The sequence below is a fragment of the Triticum dicoccoides genome, chromosome 7B (assembly GCF_002162155.2).
Source record: "Triticum dicoccoides isolate Atlit2015 ecotype Zavitan chromosome 7B, WEW_v2.0, whole genome shotgun sequence".
NCBI lineage: Eukaryota > Viridiplantae > Streptophyta > Magnoliopsida > Poales > Poaceae > Triticum > Triticum dicoccoides.
The window spans coordinates 135,243,519-135,257,763 of record NC_041393.1 but is presented as its reverse complement, the minus strand read 5'-3'; the positions used below and the strand labels follow the sequence as shown (position 1 = coordinate 135,257,763).

Below are 14,245 nucleotides of genomic sequence, written 5' to 3'. Positions count from 1 at the left end.
GAACCAGGTGGGGGCCAGTGTGTCGGCCTTGCCCCGGCGGCTCGAGGATGCGCCTGTGACGCCCGGATAATTAAGCTACAGTAATCTCCTACTAATGATGCTAGGTCATCACTCTGACCTTTGCTAATCCTCGGTTGATCCAAATTGCAATCCAAATTCAAATTTAAAATAGAAGTCCGAAGTTCAAACTTCTCGATCATGCAAAATAAAATGTTCCAGATGTTGCAAATACTGCCCAAGTAAATTTCATGAAGAAATCAACTCAAATTGGGTTTATAATATGGCCAGAGCAATATTTTGGTGGACCAGCAAGCGTTTAATTTGGTCGTTTAAAATCCAACAAGTAGTCTCACATTTCCCAAACCACTTTAAACTTTGTGGGCCTCCAAAATAATGAACACTATTTGTGTGACAAGTTTCATGTTGAACAAAACTCATTTGGTAATAAATTAAAATGTCAAACAGTGGTGAAATGAATAAGCAGTAAAGTAAAAAAAAAGGAAAAGTCTAAAATCCTACTTTGTCTTTGGGCCACATGTGACCACAGTGCCCATGGCCAGCCCACCACGGCCTTTTTCCCCTTCCTCTGTTCCTCCAGGAGACAGGGGCCATGGCGTGACACGCATCCACCCCCACCATGGCCGCTGCCGTCGTCGTGTCGGGCATCCCACGGTCCTCCTGGTGGATAAGAACGTCGTCGGCCCCCTGGGGAACCCTAGCGCCCACTTTCCCCTCTCCCTCGCTGCTCTTTCCTCCCCAACACGAACCCGACGTTGTCGTCGCCATGGCCAACCTTGACTGCGTGCTCCTCGTCGTCCTCGCCGGCAAGGAGCTTGTTCAAAAGCTCCGTCTGCCTCTGCTTCTTCTACTACGAGGTTCAGTTCGAGCCGGGCGCCTTCGCATCGCGGTGATCGAGCCCATCTTCAACCTCCGTTCGCCGCCGTTCGACGCGTCGATCCGCGCGTCTCCGATAGTCCCCGGCCTCGTCGAGCCTTCCACGAGCTTCTCTGTGAGCCGCCGCTCCTCCTCGACCTCCCCTTACTCCTTCCCTTGCCCTGTAGGATAGTACCCGTAGAGCACCGCCGTCGGACGTCGTCGTCCCGGTCACTTCCGACCGTCGTAGCTCACGCCCGTGCCACCTACGGACGCGGCACGGTGCCCACGTTCCAATGGCTCGAGCCATTGCTTGAATTGGTCCCCGTATATTGCCCACTCGTGCTAGCCGTTGACGTTCCACGCTCGCCAGCTCCTGGCCACGCCCCGCAACCGCACCTCCGCGCTCGTCTCCGGGCATTGCCCCTGTGCGCGTCCGCGCACGCAGCCGCGCTCGCCTACTGCTCCGCCGGCCGCGACATGCTGTGCCCGACGGCGCCGTGCCGCCGCCGACCGTGCCTGCGCCGCTCAGCCCCGCTACTGCCGTGCTCCCGTCCGCGCGTGGCCATCCCTCATGCACCCGTGCATGGCCTCACTGCCGCCTGTTGCTGCTCCTCTGTGCTGCCGTCACCGCTGAACTGCTTGTGGCGCTGCTCTCTGCTGCTGCTTATTACTTCTGTATCTGCTAGTTGTTGTTACTGCTGCTTCGTGCTTAGGCCGCTGCTACGCTGCTCTGTTTTCATGGCCAAGTGTGCTGTGTGGTGTGTGCGTGTGTGCACAACCAGCCTCACGGCTGTGCCACCAGGCCGGCCCTTGTTTAGTTATGTCTAGGCTTAGTTGGTAATACTTTAGTACTCAATTAGTATAACAACAAATGACAAGTGGTCCCCTTTGTTTATTAGCTTTAACTAGTTGTTCTAAAAAGGCTAAGTCTATGACAAATGGGCCCCGTTGTTAATTAAGCAAGATTTCCTAAACTACTAAACTTAGTGTCAATGACATGCGGACCCACTTCTACTATTCACCGGTTGATTAGTCTCTGTTGACCTGGTCAACTGGGCCCTCTGGCCCCATCTGTCAGCCACATGTGCACAATGTTGGGTACACTTCTGTGTACCCGTAGCATTTACTGTTTATTTTCGAAATAATAATAATTTTAGAAAATCAATTAAAACTTTATAAAATCATAGTAGATTAACCGTAACTCGGATCGAAAAACTTTGTACATGAAAGTTACTCAGAATGACGAGACGAATCCGAATGCGCGGTCCATTTGTCCGCCACACATCCTTAGCATAGCGAACATGCAACCTTTCCCCTCCGGTTCATCTGTCTGACAGATGTCCGGAACCGGGAAAACTTTCCCGGATGTTTCCCCCTTGGCCAGTATCGCCTAGCGCCGCGTTAGAACACCTCTAGCCCCGCTTATTGTCTTTGTTATGCTTATGTTTGCGTGTATTTACTGTTTCTTCCCCCTCTTTTCTCCGGTAGACCCCGAGACCGTTGCTGATGCCCCTGTGATCGACTACGTCGACGACGACCCTCCTTCTTGTCTGAGCAACCAGGCAAGCCCCCCTTTGATCATCCTGATATCGCCCATTCTATACTCTCATGCTTGCATTAGATTTTGCTACTGTTATTGTTTGCTCCTATTCTGATGCATAACCTGCTTTTGTACCTGCTGTTGTTACCTACCTGCTTATCCTAAACTGCTTAGTATAGGTTGGTTAGAGACCCATCAGTGACCCCCAATTGTCCTTGTTGCCCCTGCTTCATCTTCGACGACTCGATCAACGTGATCGATGACCAGAGCCTGACACCGCACATCACATCACGCCCCTTTTGTTGCTCGACTCTACAGAGCTACTATCGAGTGCCGAGGGTGATCCCTCATAACGCACTCCTGATGATAATTATGTAGTATAGCTATTCGATCGTGATCATCGAGGGTGATTTCCTTTTTCACCATTCCCGATACAGCTCTGTCGTTTCAACACCTCAAGTGTGAACCTCGAGGGTGGTCCCTCTTACGTTCACCTTGATGATTACATTGAGTGGAATCCACCGGGGGTGATTCCTTGGGTTTCCCTTTGATGTTTGGACACACGGTTACGATGACTTTACTTGAGACCTTGGTGAAAGTCGGGCGGGCCCGGAGAGCACCCGCAAGATTATGACGTGGCACGGTCGGGCATTCTAGGCCCTTGTCGTAAGTCCACGAGACGGGGCGACGGGGTCACTTTCGATCATGAGTCTCTGCTCGTCTCCGCAAGCTAATAATACACTATGGTTTGGGTATTTGTTCTGAGTTGGCCTCTGGCCTTTACGCACTAACCACGACGCGAGAATAGATATGGGCCTCGACGTCGTGGTATCAGCCGAAGCTTTGTCAGACGTCCAATTCAGCATTGTGGTCGGGCCGGATCGTGCCATCCATTTCACGGGTGGTGCTGGTATCCCCTTGCGCACAACGACCCGGAGTGCAACGGGCGATGGGCCCAGACCCCGGAGTGCTTAGGATGTAGACCGGCGGGGACCTCTCTGCTGAGCCTAGGTCGGGCTGCGACGTGTTGATCTTCCGAGGGCGGGCATTGACCCCAGAAAGGTGTGTCCGGCCAGAGTGATCGAGCGTGTTGGGTAACGTGGTGCACCCCTGCAGGGAAGTTATATATTCGAGTACCGTGTCCACGGTAATGGACGTTCAGACTTATATCCTGATTTTATACAACTACAAATGGATACTTGAGATATGTGGCTCCGGGATTGCTTTCTCGCAGGGAGTCGAGGAAGGATCTCTGGGCATTAATGTTACAACATGCTTGTTAATTATAAACTGCTATTCTTTACTCTTCTACATGCTGCAAGATGCTCGGAGCTGTGTGAAGATGCTAGTCTTCGATAGGCTAGGCTTTCCCCTTCTATTCTGGCATTCTGCAGTTCAGTCCACAGATACAACCCTTTCATTTGATATAAATGCATACATAGTATAGATCTGATGCTTGCGAGTACTTTGGATGAGTACTCACGGTTGCTTTGCTACCCCTTTCCCCCCTTCTTTCTTCTTTCCGGTTGATGCAACCGGATGGTGGATCCCTGGAGCCAGATGCCACCGCCGATGGATACTGCTACGTGGAGACCGCCGAAGACCAGGAGTAGTTAGGAGGTCCCAGGTAGGAGGCCTTGCCTCTTCGATCGTTGTTGCTTTTGTGCTAGCCTTCTTAAGGCATCCTTGTTTAACTTATGTTTGTACTCAGATATTGTTGCTTCCGCTGACTCTTGTGTATCGAGCTTGTATTCGAGCCCTCGAGGCCCCTGGCTTATAATATGAAGCTTGTATTATTTTATTTGTGTCTAGAGTTGTGTTGTGATATCTTTCCGTGAGTCCCTGATCTTGATCGTACACATTTGCGTGTATGATTAGTGTACGGTCGAATTGGGGACGTCACAGCGCCACTTGACGACGAACCGCGGGCGTGGCGGCGGTGGCCTCCGGCCGCCGCGTCTGGCCATTGGGACGAGAGGGGGCGGCGCGCGGGGAGCGGCGGGAGGAATCGCCGACAACAAAGATGGGGAGGAGAAGAGGCAGAGAAGGGGAGAGGAAAAGGAAAGTAAGTGAGATTTTTTTTACTCGGCCATCGAGCGATGGAGTTAATATAGGGAGAACCGCGACGGGTGGATAACTTTTACTCCCCTAAGGCCGATTGGGGATCGGCTAAGTGCCGATTAGAGGAGTAAGGCTCTACTCTTCTAACCAGTTATTGAGGATCGGTTAGTAATGCGCTTATATTGATAAAGCCATAACCACGATACAACCACAATAGAAAACAGAGGTCCACAAAAAACAACAAAAAAGGAACCAAAAAAAAAGTTCAGGCCGGGGCGACAACACAACAATCCTACAAAATTAACAAATAGTATCAGGGAGGATAAGTAATAATAATAAGGCTCATTGTACTTCCTGCCCAGCTTGTCAACCGCCGTCTTGGGCATGCACATTTGGTCGTCCTTCGATGCATCCTACACTAAATAGGACCTTCAGCACGTTGGAGTTATTTCATTGTCGGGGGTGAGGCAAACTTGTTTTCTACTTGAGTCAAATACACCATGGATGTCTTAACTTGTTCGGTACGGTTATTTTGATGCCTAAACTTGTAAAATACACGAAACTGATGCCGTAACTTATTCGAGCGTTCAAATATGGTGCCTTCGTCTGTATCCGAGCATATGCACTACCCACATGGCATGCCAACGTGGCATCAGCCCACATGTCAATGGGTGTGAGAAGAGTGTGCTAGTTGTTTTACAGAAAACTCCTTGTACTTTATATAGTTTTCACAAAAACTCCTGACATTTTATTTAAATACGTCAAACTGCATTGATCCCACTTGTTGGAGAACCTGGACATCAGGTGTTGTCTTGATGGCGGTTGTGCTACTGCTGCAAGGCCTGGAACACTGTAGCGGGATTTATTTTTTTAGTTTCTTCTTCTTTTTTGGCTATAATTTCTTCTTCTTTTTTTGGCTGGGTATCTTCACGATATTAATATATACTCTTTGTCGGAAAAAAATTGATCCCACGTGAGATAAAATAGTAATAACAAAAAAAAAGCACCCAGCAGGATTCCAACTGAGTACGAGGGCGCACAGCCTACACACATGTGCTAATCACTACGCCTAGAATAGTTGACTGTGTGATATCCTAGTACGCTTCTATTTATCAAGAAACCGGGTGAAATAATAAAGATAAATAAAAAAGAAAAAGTTAATTCATGGGAAATTAATTAAAAAACGCCTTCAAGTCACACGTTCAAAAAGACCCCACCCAAACACCACAATAAGAAAAAATGATACACTCACGGACGATCCACTACGGATTGGTCATAGCAAACACTCTCCCACCAATCACTTCACGGATTCTCATCGTTGGGTCGTTCTTTCCGCAATTTCCAACCATAAATTGACACATTCATCTGTAGCCATGCTTTCGTAAAATCTGTTCATAGGTGTAGCATCTCTGATAAAAAACATGCATTGTTTCCTCCACACGCCAAACCAACTAGCACGTAAATAATTTTCAGAACTAAAAAAAATACCACGTAAAAGCAAAACATGTACAACCCTAAAAACATAAGCGGCGCAGCAATGCGCACACTGCCCTTCTAGTATGCGAATAAAGTAGGAAAGTTAGGGAAAAGGGAAGTCCACTTCAATGTATATGGTGTGATTTTTTTTCCGAAAAGGAGGTTAAGACCCCCGGCCTCTGCATCAATCAATGCATACGGCCATCTTTAGTTATTATTCAACATATGTCTAACAAGAACATACATCAAGCCACCCGAAGCCATTACTCACACCACAAAACTCGATAACGTAGAGTGCTCTCACTCCCCATATCTAAAACCGATGTCGTCGCCGATCCATCGACATAATGTATCGGAACCCACAACCGATGCAGCAGACCTAAAGCGTACACAACATGCACACATTTTAGACGCCACCATCATCATCAAACCGCTGACCCATCTTTAGGAGAGAGATCTCCATCATCCTTGCCAGTCTGTACATCCTTCGATGCCAGCACGGCGCCACCGCCCGCGCTCATCCTTCCAGATGCAAAGATTCTGGAAGATCTGTCGTGCGTAGCACCTGCCTACCAGGCATGACACAACATAGCATCTGTCAGCCAAGCATGACTTTACATCTCCACCGAAAGCTCCGTGCAAGATGAAGCCGCTCCACCTCCTGCTTCTGTCTTACAGCTCTGCTCCACAAACGATGCTCCCAAGAGAGAAAACGACACCACAGTACCGCCATCGTCTGATCTGGAAGACCAGATCCTAGAGTTTCCCCCGAGCAGCACAAGTGGGTCGACAGTAGTTACACGACGATGCCTTCATGAAGGTAACGACACAGAACGCCGCCATCGCCTGCCATCGGCTTTGTTTTCACCGGCAACCATGTATTCCCGACTTGCAGCCGGAACTAGATGGCAGATTTCGAGATCTGACCATCCAGTCTCATGTCGGCCACCTCCGATGGAGAAGATAGCCACCATCGCTAGCGGCACCAACCAGATCAGATCTGACCAGAGACGCCGCCGACAAGTCAACCATGGCCACATCCCCTCCTGGCCCGCCCTCCACACGAAGCCGCCGGAGCAGCACTGAACCGCCAGGAAAGACGAAGACCGAAGGGCGATCTCGCGCCGCCGGTCCCTCTAGACCGCGGGGCTGCAGCCTAGATCCCCGCCGTCCCCATCATTGGCGGCGCCCCGGGCTTAGCCGACACATATTTGGAGACGACGAGGTGGAGGAGAGAGGGGGGAGGCAGCGGCCGGGGCGCTGAGGTTGGCTCCCTGATCGCCCTGGAGGGAGCGATCGAGGGAGCCCTGGAGAGATATGAGGGGAAGGGAGCGATCTGGAGGGCCCTGTATATGGTGTGATGGTCAATTAGGTTTATGTAGGATGAAAACCGACAATACATCTGAACACAAAACAACTAGCTACGAAAACACCTAAACAAATACCATAAACCAATAAACCAAAAATATCGGTCAACTCACAAATTCTACCCTTTATTTTTGACAAATTCTGTTAGTCTTCGTTTTTACCGCATTCAGTTCGGTTCTTTGATTTTCGGTGTAAAAGTGCTCACCTCTAGCCATAGCAGAAACAACGTGGCAAAGCATGTATCACCCTCTAGTAAAGTTTATATCGCTATGTAGTTTAATAGGATCACTCAGCTAATGTTTTGTATTCGCATACCAAGATAGCAATGTAGCTACACACGCTTGTTAATTGCCAATTGCAGGTGCACGCTTGCTTGCTACTTGCTACTCCTTCTGTAAACAAATATCAGACGTATTAGGTTACTCCCTTTGTCTCAGAATAGAGTCTTTGCCAACACTTATTTTGTGACGAAGGTAATATTCCTTTATTTTAGTGATCTAAAAGTTCTTATATTTGTTTAGAAAGGGATAATTGCCAATTGCCGGTTTCTACTAGCAAAGCGTATCCAGCTGCCAACACGGCCAAGTGGTAGCTCGATGGGGGCCCGGCAGAAATGAATTACGCACCCTTGCTAATTGCCAATTGCAGGTGTCTACCAGCAAAGCGTGTCCAGCTACCGCCAACACGGCCAAGTGGGAGGCAAAGGCTAGCGTGCGCATGATGTACGTATAATTTTAATTTGACACCTCGTCAATTCGCCATGATCAGTTCATCAGAAGAACAACAGCAATAATTTCTGATCATAATAATTCAGAGCGACGGGGACAGGCGAGTGGGTCAACAATTACTCAGGCTACTCTACTACGCACGAATACAAATCAGAGCGTAAGCGTGAGATGGTAGGGGACGGCGTCGCCGTCTGGCCGGCTGTAGGGGACGGCGCGCGCGGCGAGACTTCCCTTGCGCTTCTGCATGAACCGCTGCAGCGACGCCTTCCTCGCCATGGGCAGGTCGCCATCCGCCGCCTCGGAGTTCCCTCGCGGTGCGCCTGAGACAGCGGCGACACGGAGCAGCTCGGCCGCCCTGTCGTCCGGGACCTCGTCGAGTACCAGCACCTGCCCGCCGTAGAAGATAGTCATCTGCGCGTTCGCCGGCGCAGGACCCGCAGCGTGCTCGTCTTGCGCGGGCACTTCCGCTCCGGGCATGAGGGGGAGAACCACCGGCCGCGCCTCCGCCGCCTTGATGCAGCGGCTGAGAACGCCGCACGCCGCGGCGAACCGTCGGCTCTGAGCGCTCCCTGTCGCCGCCATTCTTGCCGCTTGATCGATCGATGCCCCGGTACGCGAACTCGCAGTGTGGGGTGAAGACAGGGAGCTGTAGGTGAGTGGAAGCTCTGCTTATCGGGGCTTGTGTTGGATGGGGGAAGGAAATTGATGGATTAGGAGGTGGTGAGATGGGTTTTGATTTATACGAATCGCGCGTGTCGTGTGGGCTGTTGCTGTCAAATGTGGGGAACTTCGTTGGGTGTTTCTTGGCAGTCTCTGGCACGAAGAACACGTGCTGGTCCAGGGACAGCAGGACAATTTCGATGTGGTGGCTGCTACCCCCTTCGTGCCGCACGTTCAGTTGTTGGGAATTGATGGAGTGGGTCGCCCTCCGGCTGCCGATCCGTGCGGCGATCAGCCGGAGAAAAATCTCTTATAGGAGGACCGGGTTGTACTCTCATCGGCCTTGACCCGGTTCACGGCATGTGCTGATTTCGGTCTCAAAGCACCGGTCCAAATTGCCACTCAACCTTAAGCCCAGTTTTTTTGGCCGATTCTCCCAGAATCTTGAGAATCGGGCATCCCCCAGCTTCTTCCAGAATCTTGAACACATATTTTTTTTACAATCCTAGCTAGTTATGATGTAAACAATTAGGATTGTCAAAAAAATTCGGGTTCAAGATTCCGGGAGAAGCTGGGTGGAAGGTCGATTCTCAAGATTCTGGGAGAATCGACCAAAAGAACTGGGCCTTAATTCCACCCATCCTGATTCCTATCGTGTTTTATTTTTTGAGAAAGTTATGATCTATTCATAATCAATTGATGACAGTATATAGAGGATACCGTAGTTATCACAAACTACAATCAGATCCATGAACCATGTAGCGGCGACTATAAACAATAGAGCGAGACTAATGCATGCCTTCACAATAATAACTAGATTCAAACAAATTCGTTGAAGTATAACACCGACCGGCTCTCGCAAGTCCGACGGAGACTTGCCTTCACATGCACTCCGATGAGTTAGACGCATTATCGGGACGGGATTAAATGTGAGGGGCGTTATTCCCGCTGAGGGACATAGCTGTTGTCACATAGCCCCAACTGAGACACTGAATCTAACAAAAATGAGAGCGGGGTACCTCCTGGCGAGGTGCGGGGGCTAGGTCCTCCGCACCTCCACGGCCCAAAGGCCGCCAATGGCGGGCAGATTGGCGGTGGCGTCAATGTGCAAAGGACAAAACCTAAGTGCCCGGAGTTTTTTTTTTCTATGGAGGAAAGAATGTCGCCATGTTTTCTGGTCGTCATTAGGGGTATCATGTCTTTCTTTGACAACCTGTCGTTCCTAAAACCTCATCTCGTGATGTGCAAGGAAACATTGTTGTTGTAGTTCGTAGATCAATTTTTTTATACAGTTTCTTCTCTTTTTTCCTTTGATTAGGCATATCTTCTGTCGTGTATTACTTTGCTTTTCACCGACACAACTCTCTTTGTATGTGTTGTTGTTGGTTATGTACATCCTAATCATACAGAGGTTTAATATGCACTCATTATGTTTGCATCTCCTCGATGTTTCATTTTTAAGTTAATAAAATTCATTCTTTAATGAGAAAAATAAGGAAACATCAACGTTTCGTTTATCTTCTACCGAGTTATTTCAACAAACAAAGACTCTAGAAGCACAATCTACAGGCTACGAAGATTTTGTTTTCTTTGAAAACACCTCTCATTCATAAATTAATTTAAAAGTTATTACAACCATTTCCTACAATATTGGCCACGCAGGGCTAAAATCTATTATAAAGAATACTCTCCAACCTATTATGGAAGCTAAATTTCCCAATTTGGTGTGCAGCCTCATTAGCCCTTCGATTGATTTTCTTCAGCTTAAAATTCTAGACAGGTTTAGAGATGGATAAAACTTCCTTCTTCTGATCAACGAGGGGTAACCTATCAAGTTTTTTCATTTGAAAGGAAAGAAATCATAAAAGGGCAGACAGTATAAAAAAGGATTTATGAAGACGGATACCGATATAAAGATCGGCTAGACACGCCCGGGGCTCTGCTTGGACCACACTAAAGGGAGACCCAATATAAACCCATGAACTGATGAGGACGTCGTCTGCAAAATTTCTGGCAAAAACTCCCAAGCTCGCAGCGCCAATGCTCTCAATGATACTCAGAGGGGTACGGACGATCTTAAATCATCCCCTACTCTGTTACCTTTGACGTTAGAAACCAACTCTAGATTGGATTAGAGAAACGAAAATGATGGAGTAAATTGCACACTTCGTCCCTGTACTCGTTGGCTTGTAACAAAACCATCCTGGTACTCGCGAAGTGCTTCTGTACGGTCCTCAGACTTGCGATCGTGTAACAGAGACGGTCCTGTGTACGCAACGGCATACGTCTGGCCCTTTTCCCCTGCCACGTCAGCGCCTAGAGCTGGTCCAGCCGAACCGACTGGCTCGAGCCGGACTTAGACGACGAGACGACCCCCTGTGTAATCGAGGTTTTCAGTTGCCGCCTCTGTTCGTGTGTGTTCTCTTCCCCGAGCACGACGCAACCAACAGCGGAGGAGGGTTTGATCGAGGGCAGAGATCGCGGCCGTGGGGAGCACCCGGAGTGGGAAGGCCTCAGAGGGAGGCGGCGACACTGTCGTCTTCCGCTGTGAGTGCCGCTGATGGCGCCCATACAACGCCAGGATAAGGGGCCCGTCCCGACGTACGGTATGTTGATCGCCGGAATAATCCAAGTCGAATGTTGTTTCATATGCTCAATTTCCACCATTTGCATACCTATTCCCCATTCCACCGGGAAATTTATAATTTTTATGCACTAATTTCGTTAGGGCCAAGACTTGTACCTGTCGCTCGTAGGAGATAGATTTCTTTTTCTGTTTGAACTCAGCTGATCCTTTTGGTTTGTCGCTCATTAAGTCAACGGCATAATTTGGTTAGGATTTAGACACAGTTATTTCATCTTTCCATCTGAAACTTTTTTTGTGTAATTATAACAGAGGAAGGCAGTGATCTATTTACTGTGGAGTTCATATTTGGAGGATTTTTCCTTGGCGGTGGAAGCAGCAGGGCATATCTGAATGGCCGCAAGGTGTGCTATGATTTTTGTGATGCTACTCAAGCTTCTATGCCAATGTTGTATGAATTAGTAGAGCACTTGGGGTATGAGACGGCTGGAAGAATTGCTATTTACTTGTTGCTGCCAGGTATGCAATTGAATGAAGGTGGGCTGAAGTTGTTGTCGAGGAACAATGACACAAACATTATTAGGAAAGTGGTCAGAGAGGGGTACAAATATCTCATGTTTTACCTAGATCATGAGGACAACTATGGTGGAGGAGGATGGGATGATGCAGTTTCAAACCCTTTTACTCGTCAGAGAGAGGAAAATATCGTTGAGCCTAGCTTTGTTGTCCCAGAGGAGAATAGAAGTGAGGTAATGTATATAGGTGATAGCACTTGTGAAGGAACAAGTAGTGGCAGTAGAAGAAGCAGAAGAGCAGTCGTAGAGGAGGAAGATGACGAAGGCTCTTGGTCAGATAGTGATGACTCTGATTATAATCCGGAAGAGCTTGTGGACAGTGACTATGACCTGCAGGATGGGGATGAGGATTTGGTGATGGATGAGTCACATGTTGCTGATGATGAGAAGAAGGGTAAAAGGAAAGGGAAGCAGGTAGCTGAAGATGACAATTCTGAAGATGAAAAGCTTGAAATGCCAGAGTCAGATGACGAGGAAATGAAGTTCAAGTTCAATCATTTCACAGAAGAAGATTTGCATGAGCCGAAGTTTCATGTTGGGCAGGTATTCTCGTCAATAGAATTGATTAGGAAGGCAATTAGGGAGTATAGTTGCAAGGAGAGACTTGGCATAACATTTCCAAAAAATGATAAAACAAGGATTGGAGCAAGGTGTACCAATGGTTGTCCATGGTATTTGTATGCATCGCATGACAATAGAACAAAGGGGATTATGGTAAAGACATTCAAAGATGAGCACACATGCAGCAAGAAGTGGCAAGTGAGAGCCTTTACGGCGAGATACATAGCAGATAAATATGTTGAAAAGATTAGAGCTGATGAGAAGATGTCAATTAAGGGTTTAGGAGGATTGATACAGCAAGAGTGGAATATGAGAATTCATAGGCAGAAGCTTTGGAGAGCAAAGAAAATTGCATTGAACACAATATATGGGGATGAAATAGCACAGTATAGGAAGTTGTGGGACTACGCAGCAGAGTTAAGGAGATCCAATCCAGGGAGTGCATTTTTCATTGAAGTTGGTAATGATGGAATTTTCCGGAAGTGTTACTTCTCATTCGATGCTTGTAAGAGGGGATATTTGTCGGCTTGTAGGCCAGTAATATTTGTCGATGGTTGTCATTTGAAAACTCAGTTTGGAGGCATTCTGTTGACTGCTATTGGGATGGATCCGAATGACTGCATATATCCTGTGGCTTTTGCAGTGGTGCAAATTGAGAACACAGAGTCATGGAGGTGGTTCTTGAGTTCTTTGAAAGAAGACTTGGGCATTGTGAACAGTTCTCCTTGGACAGTAATGTCTGACAAGCAGAAAGTAAGTGTTAATGAAAATATGTTCTTTACATAGAAAATGCTTCTCACTTTATGTTCTTTACATACATATGCTTCTAACTATATGTCTTTTTTATCATATTTGTTCATTAACAGGGATTAATTAAGGCTGTTAGAGAATTATTTCCTGATTCAGAGCATAGATATTGTGTGAGACATATCTGGCAGAATTTCAATAGAATTTTTAAAGGAGATATATTGAAAAACCAATTATGGAGATGTGCTAGAAGTACTACACATGGTCAGTGGAGGGAGAACATGAATAGAATGTTAGTTCTAAACAAACACGCTCATGATTGGTTGGAAGAGTTAGACCCAAAAACATGGGTGAGGGCATTTCAGACTGAATTCCCTAAGTGTGATGTGTTGTTGAACAATAATTGTGAAGTATTCAATAAGTATATCTTAGATGCAAGAGAACTGCCTTTGTTAAGCATGATTCAAAGGATAAAAGGGCAGTGCATGGGGAGAATATGTGGCAAGCAGGAGGAGTCCCAAAAGTGGACTGGTCATATATGTCCGAAAATCAGAAAAAGACTGAATAGGCATATTAATGCTGCAAATACTTGCATTGCAGATCCAGCTGGAATGGGTATATTTCAAGTGGATGATAGAGGTGTCCAGTTCAGTGTTGACATAAACCTGAAGAAATGCAGTTGCAGGAGATGGGATTTAACAGGGATTCCTTGTTGTCATGGTGTTTCAGCTTGCAGATATGACAACATTGCTCCAGAATCAATGGTTCACCAATGCTACTCCATTGAGACCTACCGCAAGGCATATGAGCACATAATTATGCCTTGCAATGATATTAGTGAGTGGCAAAACATGTATGGCAAGGAAATCATTCCTCCAAAAGTAAAAACAAAGAAAGGGAGGAAACAAAAGAACAGAAGGAAACAACCTGAAGAGAAAGAGGGGAGGGCAGGCAAGAAAGTTGGAAGGGGTGGGGCTGTTATTCATTGCAGCTATTGTGGATCTGCAGGACATAACATTGCTGGATGCAAAGATTTCAAACTAGGCCTAAAACCAAAGAAAAAGGGACA

The 14,245-nt window shown here is 47.4% G+C and overlaps 1 protein-coding gene across 1 annotated transcript; it reads right to left on the bottom strand.

The window, feature by feature from the left end:
- Nucleotides 1-8,039: 8,039 nt before the first annotated feature.
- Nucleotides 8,040-8,762, bottom strand: LOC119338951 (protein TIFY 11e-like). The gene has a single exon (XM_037611153.1). The coding sequence runs from the start codon at nt 8,629-8,631 to the stop codon at nt 8,200-8,202; it is 432 nt and encodes a 143-aa protein (XP_037467050.1). The 5' UTR covers nt 8,632-8,762; the 3' UTR covers nt 8,040-8,199.
- Nucleotides 8,763-14,245: the final 5,483 nt, after the last annotated feature.

Bases quoted from the DNA above. Each gene is read 5' to 3' on its own strand.
- LOC119338951 (XM_037611153.1), bottom strand. From the start codon at position 8,631: ATGGCGGCGACAGGGAGCGCTCAGAGCCGACGGTTCGCCGCGGCGTGC.